General features: G+C 46.0%; 1 protein-coding gene across 7 annotated transcripts in view; it reads left to right on the top strand.

Annotated features, from left to right (window-relative positions):
* LOC117424829 (ena/VASP-like protein) overlaps nucleotides 1-16857 on the top strand; it is a 54117-nt gene extending 37260 nt beyond the window's left edge. For 4 of the 7 annotated variants that reach the window (XM_058988109.1, XM_058988106.1, XM_058988108.1 and 1 more), the window contains 11 exons: nucleotides 5924-5987; nucleotides 8018-8082; nucleotides 8654-9433; nucleotides 10225-10418; nucleotides 10879-10997; nucleotides 11871-11931; nucleotides 12115-12175; nucleotides 12787-12847; nucleotides 14022-14088; nucleotides 14735-14792; nucleotides 15447-16857. In XM_058988109.1, the coding sequence (XP_058844092.1) occupies nucleotides 5924-5987; nucleotides 8018-8082; nucleotides 8654-9433; nucleotides 10225-10418; nucleotides 10879-10997; nucleotides 11871-11931; nucleotides 12115-12175; nucleotides 12787-12847; nucleotides 14022-14088; nucleotides 14735-14792; nucleotides 15447-15484 (1568 nt within the window). In that variant the 3' untranslated portion in view covers nucleotides 15485-16857. The remainder of the gene's footprint in view (nucleotides 1-5923; nucleotides 5988-8017; nucleotides 8083-8653; nucleotides 9434-10224; nucleotides 10419-10878; nucleotides 10998-11870; nucleotides 11932-12114; nucleotides 12176-12786; nucleotides 12848-14021; nucleotides 14089-14734; nucleotides 14793-15446) is intronic. The other 3 variants (XM_058988107.1, XM_058988112.1, XM_058988111.1) reach the window with 3 other exon arrangements.
* The last annotated feature ends 675 nt before the right edge of the window (nucleotides 16858-17532 follow it).

The following is a 17532-nucleotide window of genomic DNA, read 5'->3' on the forward strand; positions in this document are numbered from 1 at the left end:
ATTTCCATCTGCAAATATGAATTACCCTTCTACAACACCAAGGGAGAATGGCCTTGTAACACACACGTGATAAACACACACACACACACACACACACTGGTTACACAGGTTGTACACAAACACTGGAGCTTTGAGGAGGAGCCAGAATGTTCATTATGACATCACAATGGCAACATGTTATCACTATGTGATCTCGCCACATCATTTATCTCATAAAGCGTATCACCGCTGGTTTTTTTAAAAAATACCCTAGTGGTTTGTGGTGCTGGTTTGTGGTGCTGTAGCTGGGGCATCTGTAGCCTGTTCTTTCCATGTGAGCGTCTCAGATGACTGTCCTCCTGTCAGACTGTCAGACTCAGAAGCGCAGTGGTACCCCAACAGTAACCCTTGCCAGCTATGTTCCAGTGATATTTCAGGTTATTTGTTTGCTGGTGCTTGCTTAATAACCTGAGTTCACACCATGAGGGCCTGACATTGTTCTTGTATCTATGGAAGCCACAAGTGAACTTAACACAGTACTGCATGTACCAGCAAAATATATTAGAAAATCTACAAACACTGTGTGGATATGATGAAGCACAGGAGAGTGTGGGACAGCACAGAGGTGTGTGGATATGATAAAGCACAGAGGTGTGTGGATATGATAAAGCACAGGAGAGTGTGGGACAGCACAGAGGTGTGTGGATATGATAAAGCACAGGAGAGTGTGGGACAGCACAGAGGTGTGTGGATGTGATAAAGCACAGAGGTGTGTGGATATGATAAAGCACAGGAGAGTGTGGGACAGCACAGAGGTGTGTGGATATGATAAAGCACAGGAGAGTGTGGGACAGCACAGAGGTGTGTGGATGTGATAAAGCACAGGAGAGTGTGGTACAGCACAGAGGTGTGTGGATGTGATAAAGCACAGAGGTGTGTGGATATGATAAAGCACAGGAGAGTGTGGGACAGCACAGAGGTGTGTGGATATGATAAAGCACAGGAGAGTGTGGTACAGCACAGAGGTGTGTGGATATGATAAAGCACAGAGGTGTGTGGATATGATGAAGCACAGGAGAGTGTGGTACAGCACAGAGGTGTGTGGATATGATAAAGCACAGGAGAGTGTGGGACAGCACAGAGGTGTGTGGATGTGATAAAGCACAGGAGAGTGTGGTACAGCACAGAGGTGTGTGGATATGATAAAGCACAGAGGTGTGTGGATATGATAAAGCACAGGAGAGTGTGGGACAGCACAGAGGTGTGTGGATATGATAAAGCACAGAGGTGTGTGGATATGGTAAAGCACAGAGGTGTGTGGATATGGTAAAGCACAGAGGTGTGTGGATATGGTAAAGCACAGAGGTGTGTGGATATGATAAAGCACAGGAGAGTGTGGGACAGCACAGAGGTGTGTGGATATGATAAAGCACAGGAGAGTGTGGGACAGCACAGAGGTGTGTGGATATGATAAAGCACAGGAGAGTGTGGGACAGCACAGAGGTGTGTGGATATGATAAAGCACAGAGGTGTGTCCATATGATAAAGCACAGAGGTGTGTGGATATGGTAAAGCACAGAGGTGTGTCCATATGATAAAGCACAGAGGTGTGTGGATATGGTAAAGCACAGAGGTGTGTCCATATGATAAAGCACAGAGGTGTGTGGATATGGTAACGCACAGAGGTGTGTGGATATGATAAAGCACAGGAGAGTGTGGTACAGCACAGAGGTGTGTGGATATGATAAAGCACAGAGGTGTGTGGATATGATAAAGCACAGAGGTGTGTGGATATGATAAAGCACAGAGGTGTGTGGATGTGATAAAGCACAGAGGTGTGTGGATATGATAAAGCACAGAGGTGTGTGGATGTGATAAAGCACAGAGGTGTGTGGATATGGTAACGCACAGGAGACTGTGGTCACTGAGAAGGCTGTGTCTCTGTGATGAAGGACCTCCACTGAAATATTTAACGCAGGCTGAGCAGTGCCCTGCTGCAGTGAGGTATTAGTTCCAGGCAGCGGAACCTGATCCCAGCTCAGAGGCTCATGTGGTTTGTAATAACGAGTCAGGTGTATAGAGCTCTGTGTAGGGTAGCGGAGCACTGAGCACACAATGGTCAGCAGGGAGTGGGTATGTCAATGCTTCTGCCTTTGCCATTGCAGCCGCTTCTTCCTCTGCAGAATGTCCTGTAGGTAACTAACTGCTTTCCATTCTCTTACCTGCATTGTCTGTCTGTGCCGTTAGCTGCCTCGCACTGCACTGTCGGTAGGAAATGTTATTTTTTATTTTTTTTATATGCTAGCTTTTGCAATTGTCCTTCATTTATTCACAGCTCTCGTGTTATAGTTACTGTGTGTTCATGCTTTTGCTCACCGGAGTTTCAAATCAATCGTTGATTTTGTGATTCTTTCTGTTTAAATGTATGACTTTATTGAAGAGTTTGATATCGATGTGTCATTGTTGAATTGTTTTGAAGCAGGTTCAGATACAGAAGGTGTGGCAGGATTTTGCTTCCCTTGTGTTCTTTATGAAGTCTCTTTGTGTACCCTGTGTATGTGTATATAGAAGAGGGAAGGTGCCCAGGGTCATTTGTTACATAATCGATGGAGGATGAAGAATTAAACACACAGCAGCAAGTTAATATTGCGTTTGGATGCACATGACATTGAGGAGTTGCATTTGTTCCATTCCAATTCATTTTCAGAGGTACATCAATCATCTAATAAGTGTTCTCATCGCCCTGCAGCCTGTTATATAAGATGTATCTGATTCTGCTTTACCGGGACAGTCTCGCTTATTCCATTCCGTTCTGTTCTCAAGTCGGCTGTGTTTCAGAGAGCAGCTTGTTGCATTTCAGAGACGTCACGCTGAGGTTTGTTCATTTTTTTTGTAGTGGTAAAGAATTCTTTTTTTTTTTGTTTCCAGTTTTATAAACACAACGGCCCCAAGTTAAAACAGGTGAGACTTGAAACCGCTCTGAAATAATTATTCTTTTGATTATCATTTAATGAGGCTCTGGGAAGCTGGTCCTTTACTGCGAGGTGCTTGTGCCTGCTGCAGCGATGTTTAAATAGGGAGCAAAGGGTCAAACTGCATTTGAGATGGAAAAGAAAGAGCCGGCTATTCACTTATAAAAATGTACCATTGTAAAAGCATAAAGTGCAGTAAAGCACAGTGAAAATATGGTAAAGCATAGGGAAGCAGTGTAATGCCCAGAGACATATGGTCATTAATATTAAAAAGCATGGTAAACCATGGTAAATGCATAGTATAGCCCAGGAGTAAAGCATGGAGAAAAACTGTGAAACGACCTTGCAGATTTACTGTGTCAACTTTTACAGGGTGACAAATATGTTTCCATTCTCTTTCTCTAGTGCTGCGCTTCATTTGAATTGGACACTATACAGTATGTAGCTGTAACATTCGGAGGGGGACCAAAATTACATCAGCTCTTAGGAGTCTTTTCAGAAGCAGCACATTGTAAATAACTATCACAGCAGAAACAGTAACAGGCAGTCGTAGAAAACGTGGGGTTATGCTTGTTTTAAATGGAGCAGGTTCCAGTGAGTGGGGTTATGCTTGTTTTAAATGGAGCAGGTTCCAGTGAGTGGGGTTATGCTTGTTTTAAATGGAGCAGGTTCCAGTGAGTGGGGTTATGCTTGTTTTAAATGGAGCAGGTTCCAGTGAGTGGGGTTATGCTTGTTTTAAATGGAGCAGGTTCCAGTGAGTGGGGTTATGCTTGTTTTAAATGGAGCAGGTTCCAGTGAGTGGGGTTATACTTGTTTTAAATGGAGCAGGTTCCAGTGAGTGGGCTGCAGTGTGGGGTTATACTTGTTTTAAATGGAATGCAGCATCCTTAGTGCAGGAGTGCAGACTCGGAGGTTGAGCAGTGTTCAGACTCGGAGGTTGAGCAGTGTTCAGACTCGGAGGTTGAGCAGTGTTCTTGCTGTGGTGATGAGAAGCTCGGAGCTTTAACATAGCTGATATGATCCGTGCAGCACTGAAGGTATTAAATAATAGGACATTTAATTACCTTCCCCGGGGGCAGAATGGGCACTTTAAAACATCCACAAAGAAAATGGCTTGAAACTAGATACAGATGATATCTTCAGGGATAAGGAACTGGTGTGGAAGGCAGCCAGAAACACAGAGTATGCAGCTCCCTGGAGCTGAACCAACTGCCTCTAGCTGCAAGAGGGAACCATGACTAATAGAGCTGTATAGAGAAGTGGGGTCCAGAATACTCTGAAGATTGATTAGAATACTCCCATCGCTGTGCTGCTAGCTCATTAACACTCAGCAGATTGATTAGAATACTCCCATCGCTGTGCTGTTAGCTCATTAACACTCAGCAGATTGATTAGAATACTCCCATCGCTGTGCTGCTAGCTCATTAATACTCAGCAGATTGATTAGAATACTCCCATCGCTGTGCTGTTAGCTCATTAACACTCAGCAGATTGATTTGAATACTCCCATCGCTGTGCTGTTAGCTCATTAATACTCAGCAGATTGATTAAAATACTCCCATCGCTGTGCTGTTAGCTCATTAACACTCAGCAGATTGATTTGAATACTCCCATCGCTGTGCTGTTAGCTCATTAACACTCAGCAGATTGATTTGAATACTCCCATCGCTGTGCTGTTAGCTCATTAATACTCAGCAGATTGATTAGAATACTCCCATCGCTGTGCTGTTAGCTCATTAATACTCAGCAGATTGATTTGAATACTCCCATCGCTGTGCTGTTAGCTCATTAACACTCAGCAGATTGATTTGAACTGCACTGCTCAGTGTATTGAGAAGGTCTCCACGGAATGTTATGTGGGGAGCAGGAGGGCCTGTAAACTGAGAGGGATGGTTCTGAACAGCTGACACCACGGACACCAGCATGTTACTTATCAAGTGTGGGAGTCTCTAGAACTTTCATGAGCACCACAAGACCACCAACAGATCAGGGATATCAATCAATCAGCAGCCTGTGTTTAAAAAGCTGGGGCAGTGTGGGACAAGCCCGCTGCTTTAGCACCAGTGAAAATGAATGAAGGAATCGATGTCATCTGGAACGTTCAGTATGTGTTGCCTGTAAACTGAATGCATTAAACTCTTTTACCCTGAACGAGCAATTAAGCAGACAGCCTAGGCTATGAATCACCCCACCACTTACACCTTCTGACAGCCTAGGCTATGAATCACCTCACCACTTACACCTTTTGACAGCCTAGGCTTCTAAAGGCCCTGTGCGTTTACACAAGCATTCTGGTTCCACCTCCTTTCGTGTCATTTTGTAAATAAGGCAGTGCTGAAATGCATGGATATTGGGTCGGATTGTTCTGCTTTTAAAGCCGATATGTACAGGCATGTGTCCTTTGTATGTAATGTTACTTATGTGTGTATTTATTGTGTGATCTTTGTATTCTAGCTTCCAAACAGATTTCCCTTTATAAACGAGGTGATCTCAGCTCCCATACACTATAATAAAGATACCATGGCACTGCACAGGCACAAGGGAGCGGGCCCTATACTGGCCCCATAGTGTATTGTTACAGGTCTACAGTTTAATATTGTATTTGTATGTATGTGCTTTTGTATGCTAAGTGCTCTGAGATCTTTAATGGCCCTAAAGCAGTAAATGTGCTCCGAATGATGGGACCTCTGACAGTTAGGTTTCTTTTCCACCATGTTGGGCGCTGGGAGATGAAGTAATCGATAAACTGAAAACTCTCTGTTTTAATAATTAGCTACGAGGGTCTGCCTTCTTCAGATAGCATGGTTTGAAAGTGACTTACAGATGAGTGTTCTAAGAACACTGAGACCCAGACAGTTCTGAGGCGGAGTTCCAATCCTAAAAGAATGCATTGTCTTCCAGGTTCAGTATATATATATTTATAAACTATCATAACCTTATCCCAGTATTTATCCCTCTTGCTCTTCTCCCAGGTCCAGCTGTCCAACGCCAAGTCCAGAATGGGCCCTCTTCAGATGATGTGGAAGTGCAGAGAAGGTAAGATGAGCTGCCTAACTAATACACAAAGCTCTCTCCCTGCCACCTGGTCCCTGGTGGTCGTAATCAAGGGCCAACACTGTGTCTATTGTTAGAAACTGAGTGGAGCGCAAGCTAAGGGACCTCACATTGGTTTCTGTGTTTCATTGCTGGCTGGTTGTATCCTTAGAAAATTACCCATAGTAAAAGCACAGCTAAGTGTGATAAAGCACAGTGAAAGCATGCTGAAGCACAGCTAAGTGTGATAAAGCACAGTGAAAGCATGCTGAAGCACAGCTAAGTGTGATAAAGCACAGTGAAAGCATGCGAAAGCACAGCTAAGTTTAGAACAGAAGACAGGAAGCACTTTTTTACACAGAGAGTTATATATGCATGGCATAGCCTACTAGGTGATATAGTCACATCTAAAACACAACATCAAAAAGACTAGATTCTGTGCTTTTAAATGAGGTCCCCCAGGAGGGGAGAATGGTGTGCTAACAAGGGATGAGCCTGGATGGGCTGAACGGCCTTTTCTTATGTAAATGTGCCGTGCGACAGGAAGTGAAATGCTTGTGATATCCTGTTGTGCGGGTGAGCTGGCGTGTGCCGCGTGATCGAGACAGGGCTGCATTATAAGGGATATCTCTCATTTCAATCAGCTTTTCTGCCGTCCCTTACTAAATCAAGGAGCTGTGTGCCATTCATCACATATTTCAAATCATGCAATTGCGTTGTGTGGTCATTGAAGCCAGTCAGTTAACAGACACTTATTATGAAGAAACAGCACAAATTCATCACAGACCGTATGTGCCGGTTTCCTATGAGAGATTCAGCTTTTGTGTATAACAAAGCAGCCCCAGTTCTGATGTTTTTCCCTTTGTTGGCAGGATTAGCAGCCCCACCCATCTCTGACTAACTGGGCTCAGGCTGGCCTCTCTAAGTGGAGAGGTTTCACCCAGACACACCTAGGCAGTGCCGCACCAAAACGCAATCACTGAATCACTGTGATCCTACTCTCATCACACTGCTTCACACTGGACTGAACAGACCTCCCCTCAATAACAATCAATACAGAGCTCCCCTCAAAAACAATCAATACAGACCTCCCCTCAATAACTATCAATACAGAGCTCCCCTCAATATCAATACAGAGCTCCCCTCAATAACTATCAATACAGAGCTCCTCTCAATAACTATCAACACAGACCTCTCAATAACTATCAACACAGACCTCTCAATAACTATCAATACAGACCACTCAATAACTATCAATACAGAGCTCCTCTCAATAACTATCAATACAGAGCTCCTCTCAATAACTATCAATACAGAGCTCCTCTCAATAACAATCAATACAGAGCTCCCCTCAATAACAATCAATACAGACCTCCCCTCAATAACTATCAATACAGAGCTCCCCTCAATATCAATACAGAGCTCCTCTCAATAACTATCAATACAGAGCTCCTCTCAATAACTATCAATACAGAGCTCCCCTCAATAACTATCAATACAGAGCTCCTGTCAATAACTATCAATACAGACCTCTCAATAACTATCAACACAGAGCTCCTCTCAATAACTATATATACAGAGCTCCTCTCAATAACTATCAATACAGAGCTCCTCTCAATAACTATCAATACAGAGCTCCTCTCAATAACTATCAATACAGAGCTCCTCTCAATAACTATCAACACAGAGCTCCTCTCAATAACTATCAACACAGACCTCTCAATAACTATCAATACAGAGCTCCTCTCAATAACTATCAATACAGACCTCTCAATAACTATCAATACAGAGCTCCTCTCAATAACTATCAACACAGAGCTCCTCTCATGCCATGTACGTAAGAGAAACCTAGCCAGGACAGAAACACCTGGTTACACCTTTTCAGGATTGTGCCTTTTCGTCAGTGCAGCGGTTTAACTTCATTAGCTGGGTGGAATCAGGGTGCAGCCTGCTGTCAGACAAAGGACCGAGTAACAGAGCCAGCTCAGGGATTCAGGAGGATTCTTTCATTTCGGATTTCTTATTTCTTAAAGGCAGATGATGGAGCAGCAGCAACTGCAGGCACAGGTGGAGAGGGACCGACGAGCTTCCACATCAGGTAGGGGCACAGCTCCCAGAGCAAGGGGGGAGAGGGGGAGAGATCAGAGGGGAGGGGAGGGGGCAGGGGCTGCAGTCAGTCAGTATGCTACCCTGGTCTGGATCAGATGGAACCCGTTCCCCTTTGCAGTAGAATAGAAGCTGCCCTTTAAATTGCCCCGTGGTGAAGCTCTGAGGGTGAATGGCTCTCCAAAGTCATCTCCACAGCCTGGTTTTGGCTGAGCTGTGGGTGGATTTGTAGACTACGTCTGCAGTGCAAGACTGAGATTAGAGGGAGCGGATGAGCCCCATGGCTGGATTCCTTTGCTGATTCTGTTTTGCCTTTCTCTTTGTTTAATTTACCTGTTGATTTTGTTTTCGTATTATACTTACTGTATATATATATATATATATATATATATATATATATATATATATATATATATATATATATATATTCCACCTCTATCTATTGCCTTTTTGTATTCCTGTTTTAGCTGCTTCTTTTTTCGTATTTTCTGTTTCTTCTGTCCTCATGACGTTGTGCTCACATTTCATTCCTTTCTCTGTTGACTGTTTTTCTGTCTTTTTAGTTGCCACCCTTCAGATCAAAGTGTCCCCTTCCCCCTCTCAGTGTCACTCCCCCCCTCCCGAGTACAGCCACTGCAGGACCGGAGCCCCACCCCCCTCCTACGCTAAAGTCACCTCTCGCTCCTCGTCCCGCGACCAGGACAGTGATATCTGCTGCAGCACCTTCCAGCCCGCAGCCCAGTCCTCCGATCCCCCCCACAGCAGCGCTCCGGCTGCCTCTCAGCTCAGCACCTCCCTGGCCTCCGCCTTCTCCCCGGTGCAGCCCGGTGTCGGCACCCTGTCTCGCAACGTCAGGCAGGTCCCCGTGTCCCCTCTGATGGGAGCATCCCACGCTCCCCTGCTGCCCACCAAGCCTGGAGCCTGGTCATCGCTGCCCCCCTCTCCCCCGGTGGTGATGGTGCTGCCTCCCATGAAGCCAGCCGGCCCCCAGCCTGTCCTCCCGGTGGCTCTGCCCCTGATCCCCCTCCAGAACGGCAGGGTTACAGGCCCCTCCGAGCAGCCAGGGCCCAACTGTGTCCCCCTGAACGGCCACCTGGAGGATTACTTTCTGAACCAGCTTTGTTCCTCCTCCCGGCACCTCTTTAAAAGCACCGACGGCTCTTTTGAGACCAGCCCCCTGTCCACTCACGCTGCCCCCCACCTGTCCCAGTTCCCCTCCTTCCTATACCAGCCCGGCCCCCCCTTCACATCCTCGCCCCCCTCTTACACCACCGTGTCGGAGGGGGCCCTGCCCAAGAAGACCCCCCCTCCTCCTCCTCTCACAGCCGCCGCATCCCACAGCAGTAAGTACCTCCGAGCCACAGGGTGCGCCGCAGCGTAGGTCTTGACCTCTAACTCTGGAGAGGGGCGGGGCTTGCTCTTGCTTCACCCCTGCTGTTTTCTAAACCGTGCTCCTGGTCCTGTCTGTAACTCCTGCGCCCCTCCACTGGGGGTTCAGTAGGGACATGAAACGCAGTCTGGGATGGGCCCGGTTCAGACTGAGTTGAAGAGGTCAGCACTTCTGCACGGCAGCGCGCCCCGCATCACTGACCCAGCCGCGGGTTCTGGTGTTTAGATAACAGCCTTGTATCTGAGCTGCCCCCTGACTTTGTAACTGTCCTTACCGACGCCTGACCAATTTCACACTTCCATACGTATTTTTTTAATACTTGCTGTGAATATGCATGTTTGTGTGTTTTTTTTATCATGTGCTCTTTTTTCTTTTTTTTTTTTTAAAACATGAATGCATCTGTAATGAAAAACCTTTGCCTTCCCGATGTCAAACCTTTTTCAAAATGTGTTTGAAATCCACACAGTCTAACCCTGAACACAAATCCTTCAAGGGAATGTAGAACACAATAATATGCACTGCCATTCCTTATATAGGGTGCAGTGTTATAGTTAGCATGGATTTATATAAATACATCTTTTTTTTTCTCAATAGCTCAATAGAAACAGTTAAACTGGATTTGACATTGAAGTTTTCCATCTGGACAGTGTGTTGTTTTCGGGGGGGGGGCTGGAATAACCACTGCCTCCTGCGCTGAGTGGCTGTGCTTGCTGTATGACTGACCCCCTCCCTGTTCTCACGCAGGTCCTCCTCTCCCGCTTGGACACCCCACGGCTGCCCCGCTCGCTCTGGCCCCCCCTCCACCTCCACCCCCGCCGGGCCCCCCTCCCCCCCCTCCGCTGCCGGCTGGTGGAGGGCCGGTTGCCGGGGGTGATGACAGTCCGGGGGCGGGGCTGGCTGCAGCGCTGGCTGGAGCCAGACTGCGCCGAGTGCAGAGGGTGAGCTCCTTACCTGCCGAGTGCAGTCAGATACAGCCCTGTGTGTTTCAAAGGGAGGTTCAGGGCTGCCTTTAATGGGATTATTTAACTTCTGACACACTATACCAACTCGTGTTCTTAGCACGTTAGTGCCTTGTGTGTGTGTGTGTGTGTCTATACATATATAGTCAATATAATAGACTTTGGTATTGATCTGATACAGCCATCTGAAATTTGCATCAGATGGAAACTATGGCACATTAGAACTTGCTATATTTTTTCATTCTTTTTATTAGATTTTTTTTCTATATATTATAAATGATATGGTTTAGGGTGCTGGCTAAGATACAGGCTGGTTTTAATCCTCTGATTTGCATGTCATATGAAAGTTGCTTGTACCAGACTGCAATGACATCACAATGACATCACAATGACATCACATTGCAATGCGCTGTGCCTGTGCTGGCTCTCACCCCGCTAGTCTGAAGACGGTTCCGGAGGCTCCAGTCCCAGTGGCAGCTCGAAGAACGAGGCCAATCGAACGAGTGGAGGAGGGGGGCTGATGCAGGAGATGAACGCCCTGCTCGCACGAAGGTTAGAGTAAGACAACAGGGGTTTTTTACTCACTTTCTTATCTTTACTAAGCATGCTCAAAAAGAAAGATTATATTCATGCAAACCCACAAACACTGTGCTCCTAAACCCAGACAGCTGGCTCAGACAACTTGCAAAGAAGTCTTGACTTGAACATCTAGGGGAACATCTCCTTATATTTACAGTGTAGATATGTATATATATATATATATATATATATATATATATATATATATATATATATATATATATATATATATACTGTATATAGAAAGAATAATGGCATTGTTATACTGTATAATATACTGTATGTATAATTACTAACTGGAGAGCCATCTGCTGGTGAAAAACTATACTGTCAGCTACAGCACTCAGCCACCAGATTCTCCTCCTGTGTACTCGTGTTACACAGCATTCCATCCTTTTAAAGATGCATTACATGAAAACAAATTTTTAAAAGGAAATTAACTCTGCAGTGTGCATTGAGCTGCTGTAAGGATGCTCTGAATCACAGTGTTGGATCACAGAGCTGTTCTGCTGTGTGTAACTCTGCTGTAATGATGTTCTGAATCACAGTGTTGGGTCACAGAGCTGTTCTGCTGTGTGTGACTCTGCTGTAATGATGTTCTGAATCACAGTGTTGGGTCACAGTGCTGTTCTGCTGTGTGTAACTCTGTTGTAATGATGTTCTGAATCACAGTGTTGGATCACAGTGCTGTTCTGCTGTGTGTGACTCTGCTGTAATGATGCTCTGAATCACAGTGTTGGGTCACAGTGCTGTTCTGCTCTGTGTGACTCCCAGCTGTCTGTTCTGCGTGCGACTGTCTGACAGTCCGCAGGTCTGTGAGTGAACATAAACTATACATCTTGTTTTTAACAGAAGGAAAGCAGCTACACAGACCGACAAACCAAGTGAAAAGAAAGAGGAAGAAAGCCAAAGTGTGAGTGATTAGCTTTCAGATATCAATTCACTTTGTGCACTTATTAATATCAAAGGGTTAGGGTTATATTGTGCAACAGGATTTGCACATTAAGTACATTGTAACTGTGTATAATAACATTGTAATTATGACCTCCAAGCTCCCAGTGCTGTGTAGGGCTAACTCCAAGTCTTGGTTTTGCAGGAGGATCCCAGCCCGTCTCCTTCACCCATTACTCGTGGACCTGGCCAGCAGAACTCTACAGGTAATAAGCCACTGATTCTACAGGAGCTGCTCTGTGAAGCAGGGCTGCCCCAGCCGTGTCTGTCCCGCACCTCTGATACCAGCGTTGATGCTAAAGCATTGGGATCCTTTAATGGAGCTTGAGATCAATCAGATACTAGGAACCGGACCAGCACTGATGGGCTGACTGGAGCTTGAGATCAATCAGATACTAGGAACCAGACGAGCACCGATGGGCTGAATGGCCTCCTCTCGTTTGTAAACGTGTGTTCCTGTGTTTATTGGCCATCAGTGATGATCAATCAATCTGATGGATTTGTGGATCAATGCATCTACCCAGCCACTCCTGGCCTGCCCAACCAGTTGAGCATCAGAATGAATGGATTTTACTGCTGTCCTGACCAGGCAGCACCAGCCTGATATTAAGAGTTCACAGCAGGGCTTCACTGCTGTCCTGACCAGACTGCACCAGCCTGATATCCAGAGTTCACAGCAGGGCTTCACTGCTGTCCTGACCAGGCAGCACTAGCCTGATATCCAGAGTTCACAGCAGGGCTTTCATCAGCTCTGCTTTGGGAATCTGGGCTTGGCTTTTTGTCAGTTCTAACATTTTTTCTACTGTGTTCCCCACAGATCCTCTGAAGAAGCCATGGGATCGAGCCAGTTCTGCAGACAGGTCTTCATTGGTATCAAGGTGAGGAGGGGTAACCTCACTCCTGACGGCACTCATCTTCACAGTGAGGAGCCAGCACACATCATGAAGCAGTGCTGTAGCCATCGCATGAGACTCAAGTATTTTTCCATTAGCAGAAAGTTAGTCGCTGCAGGGAGTGCACAATACAAAACAGCAGAGGCTGTGTGCTTCATTTGCTTAACTGACTCTGCTATCGCCTTGCAGGGAAACTGCTGCTTCCAAACTGGTTTCTATGCAAAGCCCTTCAGTAAAACCTGCCTAAGATCAAACCCACAGAACCAGAGAAACCACTCTGATAACTGATCCTCTGCATCAGCCTTTAGTAAAAAGGTCAGCTAGGCCTATATATTTGTATTATTGTTATTTTATTATATGATACAATCTAGTCTGGCCATATGGTAAAGATACCTCATCCACACCTTCACAACCTTCAGACAGCATTATAATGTAAAGCTATACGTTCTCACTCAGTTCCTTATCGTTTCTTGTTGTTTTACCAAAGATAATGTGCTATGATGGTTTGGGCAAATGTCTTATAATTCTTAAGAGTTGATGAGCACAAGGTGATGTCTGGGGCGGCGCTATAGTTTATAGATTTGTCCGTACTGGCAGATAATAGATTATTTATCCAGGTTTACTCTAACCCACAGTACACAGCCTGCACACACATGACCTTATCTGTGTTTAACTGCATACCCAGCCAGTGCAGTGGGCTGATCGGAGTCTGTGTTTTACTGCATACCCAGCCAGTGCAGTGGGCTAGTCGGAGTCTGTGTTTATCTGCATACCCAGCCAGTGCAGTGGTCTGGTCGGAGTCTGTGTTTTACTGCATACCCAGCCAGTGCAGTGGGCAGGTCGGAGTCTGTGTTTTACTGCATACCCAGCCAGTGCAGTGGTCTGGTCGGAGTCTGTGTTTTACTGCATACCCAGCCAGTGCAGTGGGCTGGTCGGAGTCTGTGTTTTACTGCATACCCAGCCAGTGCAGTGGGCTGGTCAGATTCTGTGTTTTACTGCATACCCAGCCATTGCAGTGGGCTGGTCGGAGTCTGTGTTTTACTGCATACCCAGCCAGTGCAGTGGGCTGGTCGGAGTCTGTGTTTTACTGCATACCCAGCCAGTGCAGTGGTCTGGTCGGATGGGTATAATTGCTTTTTTTCTCTTCTGTCTCTCTCAGGGTTAAACCAGTAAGCAGCAGCAATGATATGGCCACAGATGCCTTAGATTTTGACCGAATGAAGCAGGTAAGAAGAGTTCATTTTCATAGGTGACAACCAAATGTCCCAGCGAGGAGGTTTATAGAAGGGTTTTTACACTGCAGTGTGGGGAAGGGTTTCCTCTACTTGTGTCACTTGCACAATAAGAGCTATGTACTGTAACTCATAGTCCACTGTGCAAACAGCATGTGCAGTAATTCAAAAGTGGTGAGGGGATGGAATGGGTTACCTAGTCATGTTGTTGAAGGAGACTCTTCTTCACACAGAGAGTGGTGAGGGGATGGAATGGGTTACCTAGTCATGTTGTTGAAGGAGACTCTTCTTCACACAGAGAGTGGTGAGGGGATGGAATGGGTTACCTAGTCGTGTTGTTAATGCTGAATCACTGGGATCCTTTAAGATTTTTTTTTTTGTAAGAAGTTGTTAGATCAGTCAGCTGCTAGGAACTGGAAGAGCATTTCTGGGTCTAATGGCCTCCTCTCATTCAGTAGTTTTCTGCTGATCTGATGAAGCTGAATTTCACAAACTCTCTGCTGGCTTCAGTAGGATGAGTTGAGGCTGAATAGCAGCAGATTATTTAGAATCCAGGATCCCAGGCTTCCAGTAAATAGGAAAGGATTTTACACTCTCTTGTTGAAAACACTTGTGTTGTTCTTTGTGTTTTGTGCACCAGGAGATCCTGGAAGAAGTTGTACGCGAGTTGCACAAGGTGAAGGACGAGATCATTGATGGTAAGGGCTCTGGAGACTCAGCATCCGTTTCATCATTCAAAAGAACATGAAATTACATTTCGAATATTCAACTACCTGCCTACCAGCTCGTCTGAAGCAGTGTTCCACCTCCACTCATAATTGATGCCTTGTGAATATTATAGAATGCATTGTTCCCGTGCCAAGAACAGTGGAATTATCTTCTGCTGTTCCAGCTGGGTACTTCATTATGTAATTGAACACAGAGCTATCAATTAAACACTTAAAGACCTGCTTGGAAAGAAACTCTGCACTCCCCTTTTAAATAATGAAGGATCTGATTGCAAATTGAAAGAGCCACTGGTTCAGGCGCAGTCACCCTTGACATCATCTGTCCAGACCATGTGCTTCATTGTTAATGAATGAATGAAACCCCCGACGAGGTCCTGAAGCACCTCATTAAACCAGGAGTGGCTCTGCAGGGCTGCAGTGCTACCCCTGCTCTACTGACTAGCACTGGCCTCAATACCGGCTGCTAGAGACAGCTAGCGATACTCGGAGAACACGAGCATCAGCGCAGCACTAGATAGCTGCAACCGCTGTGTACATGTTGTTTGTATAATTATGCTTTCTGACCTGGAGATTACAAGCTATTTATCCTGTTTGTTCTGTTTTTTTTCCTGTTTGTTTTTGCAGCCATTAGACAAGAACTCAGTAGAATCAGCACAACATAATACCTGTGGAAGCGCGGGGAGTGGAGGAGAGCTGAGCGGAGAGTGGGGTGGAGAGGAGGCTGGAGGAGCGCGTCTGCACTGTGTGTTAGCTGAGCGGAGAGGGGGGTGGAGAGGAGGCTGGAGGAGCGCGTCCGCACTGTGTGTTAGCTGAGCAGAGAGGGGGGTGGAGAGGAGGCTGGAGGAGCGCGTCTGTACTGTGTGTTAGCTGAGCGGAGAGGGAGGTGGAGAGGAGGCTGGAGGAGCGCGTCTGCACTGTGTGTTAGCTGAGCGGAGAGGGGGGTGGAGAGGAGGCTGGAGGAGGACGTCTGCACTGTGTGTTAGCTGAGCAGAGAGGGGGGTGGAGAGGAGGCTGGAGGAGCGCGTCTGTACTGTGTGTTAGCTGAGCAGAGAGGGGGGTGGAGAGGAGGCTGGAGGAGCGCGTCTGCACTGTGTGTTAGCTGAGCGGAGAGGGGGGTGGAGAGGAGGCTGGAGGAGCGCGTCTGCACTGTGTGTTAGCTGAGCAGAGAGGGGGGTGGAGAGGAGGCTGGAGGAGCGCGTCTGTACTGTGTGTTAGCTGAGCAGAGAGGGGGGTGGAGAGGAGGCTGGAGGAGCGCGTCTGCACTGTGTGTTAGCTGAGCAGAGAGGGGGGTGGAGAGGAGGCTGGAGGAGCGCGTCTGCACTGTGTGTTAGCTGAGCAGAGAGGGGGGTGGAGAGGAGGCTGGAGGAGCGCATCTGCACTGTGTGTTAGCTGAGCGGAGAGGGGGTGGAGAGGAGGCTGGAGGAGCGCGTCTGCACTGTGTGTTAGCTGAGCAGAGAGGGGGGTGGAGAGGAGGCTGGAGGAGCGCGTCTGCACTGTGTGTTAGCTGAGCGGAGAGGGGGGTGGAGAGGAGGCTGGAGGAGCGCGTCTGCACTCGGAAATGTTTCTGTACATTTTAGAGACTTGACCCAAACTGCAGCTTGATACTTTCAGTCTGCAGAATGTTAAAAAATCTTAAATATGTTTTGAAGTTATAAAAACTGTTTTTCTAGAATGTTTTTTTTTTTTTCAAACAAGCGTTGCACACCATTTTATGTCAGCCTTTTATATTTTATATCTGTACTTTTTTGTTTGTTTTTGGTTGAAAGCACATACACTTTGCTTTATAGTTACATGACCTCGGTATCATTTGTACAGTTTGATTTTTGGTTTAAAAACATTTTAATTTTTGTTTTTTTCAATCCTTTGCCAACACCAATGTTTGAAATCACTGGGAAAAAAATAACAGTTTGAACCTGAACTAGTTGTGGAAGAATAGAAAATATGTTCTTGAATATTTCAACCTTATGAACAGTGCATCAGAACACCAGAGTATTTGTGACCATGTTGTTAATAAAATGTTTACTGGCTGCAAGGATTGGGTGAAGTATTATTTGTTTGTAAGTTTTTTCCCCTTTTGATCAAGTGCTTCCTGGTAAAATAATAATAATAATAATAATAATCTTCACTGCTTTTTAAATCCATTTCAATAAAACTGTGATGAGTGTCATCTTGTTCTCATTTGTTATGCAAACAGCTTCATTTAGGAGAAACAATTTGTCTGCTGATCTGAAATCATTCATTTCCAGCTGTGTTATGTTGTTGCAAACAGCATTGCAATATTTACCCCTAACAACACAGAAGACAGTTCTGGGAAAATGCATGCACTGTTCCAAATAGCTCCTTGCTTTATTTTCTCAATCGTACCAAATAATAAGTGCCCCCAGACACACACACCTAGAGGGGAAGAGCATGCATGAGAAACGCCTGCACGACATCACATGTTGCTCTGTGTGACTGGGTTGTGTGAGCAGCATCCCTGCCTTGTGTTCTGTGTCAGAACCTGCAGATCGGACACTGTACACCAGGGGTGGCCAACCACGGTCCTGCAGGGCCATTCTACCCCAGGTTTGACAGGTAAAATGAGACCGTTAACTACTCCAGGGTCTGGATGGAGGAAGGATTGTTTCCATTAAACATTTTAGAACAGGGTTGGAACTCATAACAAAGACCAGGAGTGGAAGAGCCTCCTTTGGCCACCCCTGCGATATAC

This window comes from Acipenser ruthenus, chromosome 15 (assembly GCF_902713425.1).
Source record: "Acipenser ruthenus chromosome 15, fAciRut3.2 maternal haplotype, whole genome shotgun sequence".
Taxonomy (NCBI): Eukaryota; Metazoa; Chordata; class Actinopteri; order Acipenseriformes; family Acipenseridae; genus Acipenser; species Acipenser ruthenus.